The sequence below is a fragment of the Macrobrachium nipponense genome, chromosome 28 (assembly GCF_015104395.2).
Source record: "Macrobrachium nipponense isolate FS-2020 chromosome 28, ASM1510439v2, whole genome shotgun sequence".
NCBI classification, from domain to species: domain Eukaryota; kingdom Metazoa; phylum Arthropoda; class Malacostraca; order Decapoda; family Palaemonidae; genus Macrobrachium; species Macrobrachium nipponense.
The window spans coordinates 63883326-63885825 of record NC_087217.1 but is presented as its reverse complement, the minus strand read 5'-3'; the positions used below and the strand labels follow the sequence as shown (position 1 = coordinate 63885825).

The 2500-nt window shown below is 33.4% G+C and overlaps 1 protein-coding gene across 2 annotated transcripts in view; it reads right to left on the bottom strand.

Moving 5' to 3' along the window:
* Positions 1–2500, bottom strand: part of LOC135201824 (NADH dehydrogenase [ubiquinone] 1 beta subcomplex subunit 11, mitochondrial-like) — a 52964-nt gene that overhangs the window by 23 nt on the left and 50441 nt on the right. For both annotated transcript variants that reach the window (XM_064231100.1, XM_064231099.1), the window contains exons 2-3: positions 672–805; positions 1–351 (exon numbers count right to left, since the gene is read on the bottom strand). The exon at positions 1–351 is cut by the window's left edge and continues 23 nt beyond it. In XM_064231100.1, coding sequence (XP_064087170.1) covers positions 201–351; positions 672–805 — 285 coding nt within the window. In that variant the 3' untranslated portion in view covers positions 1–200. The remainder of the gene's footprint in view (positions 352–671; positions 806–2500) is intronic.

Here is a 2500-nt window from a genome sequence, read left to right as displayed (position 1 = left end):
AATTTAAATACAGTAACAGCTTACATATATACAGACCAAATGAAAAAAAAATGTCTATCATTCATCTAAATATTACCTGCCACAACATCAACTGAGGACTATGAATAAAAGGACATTTTTTGGCATCCTCCAAAAATACAATATATAATATCTATCTGACAGACTTGTAATCTTGACAAGAGTTTCCTATAAATTAAGGCTTAAATGATGATCTCTGTGCTGCCAAGGTCTTCATCACTTGGAAGTTCTACTTTATCTGCACTAATCAAATTGGCATCAATTAACGGCAAACCTTCTGCTTCTCGGCGTCTTAGCTCCAAGTATGCCTCACGCTGGGCCCAATCCCTCAATCTGCGAATTATTCAATTGCATCATGAAACTAAATAAATGATTAATTAGTGCCACTGCATTGTAAATAATTTGATTAGGCATTATTTAATGGATGTGATGAGTACAAAGAACTAACTTTTGTACATCTAATCTTCCTGCACAATAAATTTTAAAACAGCTAAAGCCAAAATTCATAACCTTTAAAAAGATGTTACAAGGTTCAGGGTACATGAAATGACAAATTTTACTAAACTAATTTTGATCCTACATTGTTATCTTTGTCTACAGTTTACCACATCTGTATTGAACAGCAGTTCACATAAAATAATCAATTTTCTTACTTGTAATCAGGCATGTAGGCAAAAATGAAGCCACCAGTTACAAGACATAATGTAACAGAAAACAAGAATATTAGATGCATCCTTGTATTGTCTTCTGTCTCCGATCTGATGCTGAAGCCCCAGCTCACCCAGTTCTAGAGAAAACAAAAATATGAAATATAAATGAATGAACACATTTAACAGCATATCGTCCAATGACAAAGAAAAAATTGAACGTAACAACACAGGCTGATAGTTTAAATCAAAAAAAGAATTTTAAAAGCCCAAAATTTTGCAAACTTCCATGGCTTACATGAACATGACTACAGATCACTTCCAGAGGGACCTAACCATCAGCAACAGTAGTTAACCTTGATATTTTAGGACATGGAACTTCACAATTAAAGCAAAAAACCTACACAAAATAATGAACACAATGGCTGAAACACAATGGCTGAAGAGGAGGCACAATTCAGATGAATTAACATGTTCAATTCAGAACAAACCATAAACCAATATTCACTACTCAATCTAGACATATGTACATCTAAAAGATGTGTACTGTATGTAATTTTTCAGAAGGCTAGTCAAATTCAATTACATATACATTCTACAGAATTCTGGTAGAGATCTGCATCTCATCTGATGAATTTTTTTTGGCTTTGTATGCTCAAAAATGCAAGAAACAAATACAACATAAGACCCCAAGTTTGTTCCATGTATGAACAAACATACATTTGACAGAATTTACGTAGCAATATTAAACCAACATGCAGTACCTCTGACAAATTTATATTTTCCTACTGACAAATTTATATTTTCCTAGACTAAACCACTGAGATTATTTCTTCTGATAATTTGTTTTATCTCTCAAGTTGTGTGTTTATTTTCTCATTATTTACAGACCTCCAAAAATAAATGAATCTCCAAGGCTATTTCAAGACTCCACGGCTATTTCAAGATAAAAAAAAAAACAGCAAACAGGAAGGACATTCAGGGATGAAACCCTCTCATTAGCCAGTGCACTGTAAAATAAGTTACACAGCCCTGTTGTAATTGTGCCATTAGTAAAGGCCTACCTTGGGTAGGTATTTACTGGTACTACTATCTTGCCAGGTTTTAAATCCTTTCAAGCTCCAAATTATAGTTATAATATTTCAGGTTGCTTAGGTAATCAGCAAACTGCATCCAGTAACACCACCTTGGCCTGTACAACACTGTGTGTGCTGTATAAGATATTTCCTAATTCTGATCCTACTTTGCATTTACATCTTCCCAAAACATACCACCACCAAATACGTAGTACCAGAGACAGAGAATTCTACCAATCCTGCCCTTTCTTCTCTACTATGACCAAATTGTGAAATAATCTTCCTACTCCTGTAGTTCAATTGTTAGAGCTTTATCAGTTCAATTTGCAGGTGTACATGAGCCTGTATTTTAATTTATATCTTACTTCTTGTTAGTTACTTTTTTTCTAGATTTCTCTTCAACAGGGTATTCTTCACCGAGGCACTTTCGTTACTGGGGCTCTTTGGCTTGTAGCATCATCTTTTCTAACTGGAGTTGCAAAATCGATTTGTAATAATAATAATTAATTGTGCCATTCTTTTTTATAAGACATGTATCTAAGGTGGTCTGCTTTCTGCTAATGATGATGATAATAATAATAATAATAATAATAATAATAATAATAATTTCAGTAACTCAACCTTACACATTTACTCACAATGAGCTTGCACAACAAAATCTGATCAGAGCTCGTTACCATGACAGTGCTACATAAACAATAAACTTAAAAAAATTTCTTAAGCATCCACAGGACAGGCGTAATTTATCATAAATTTTCT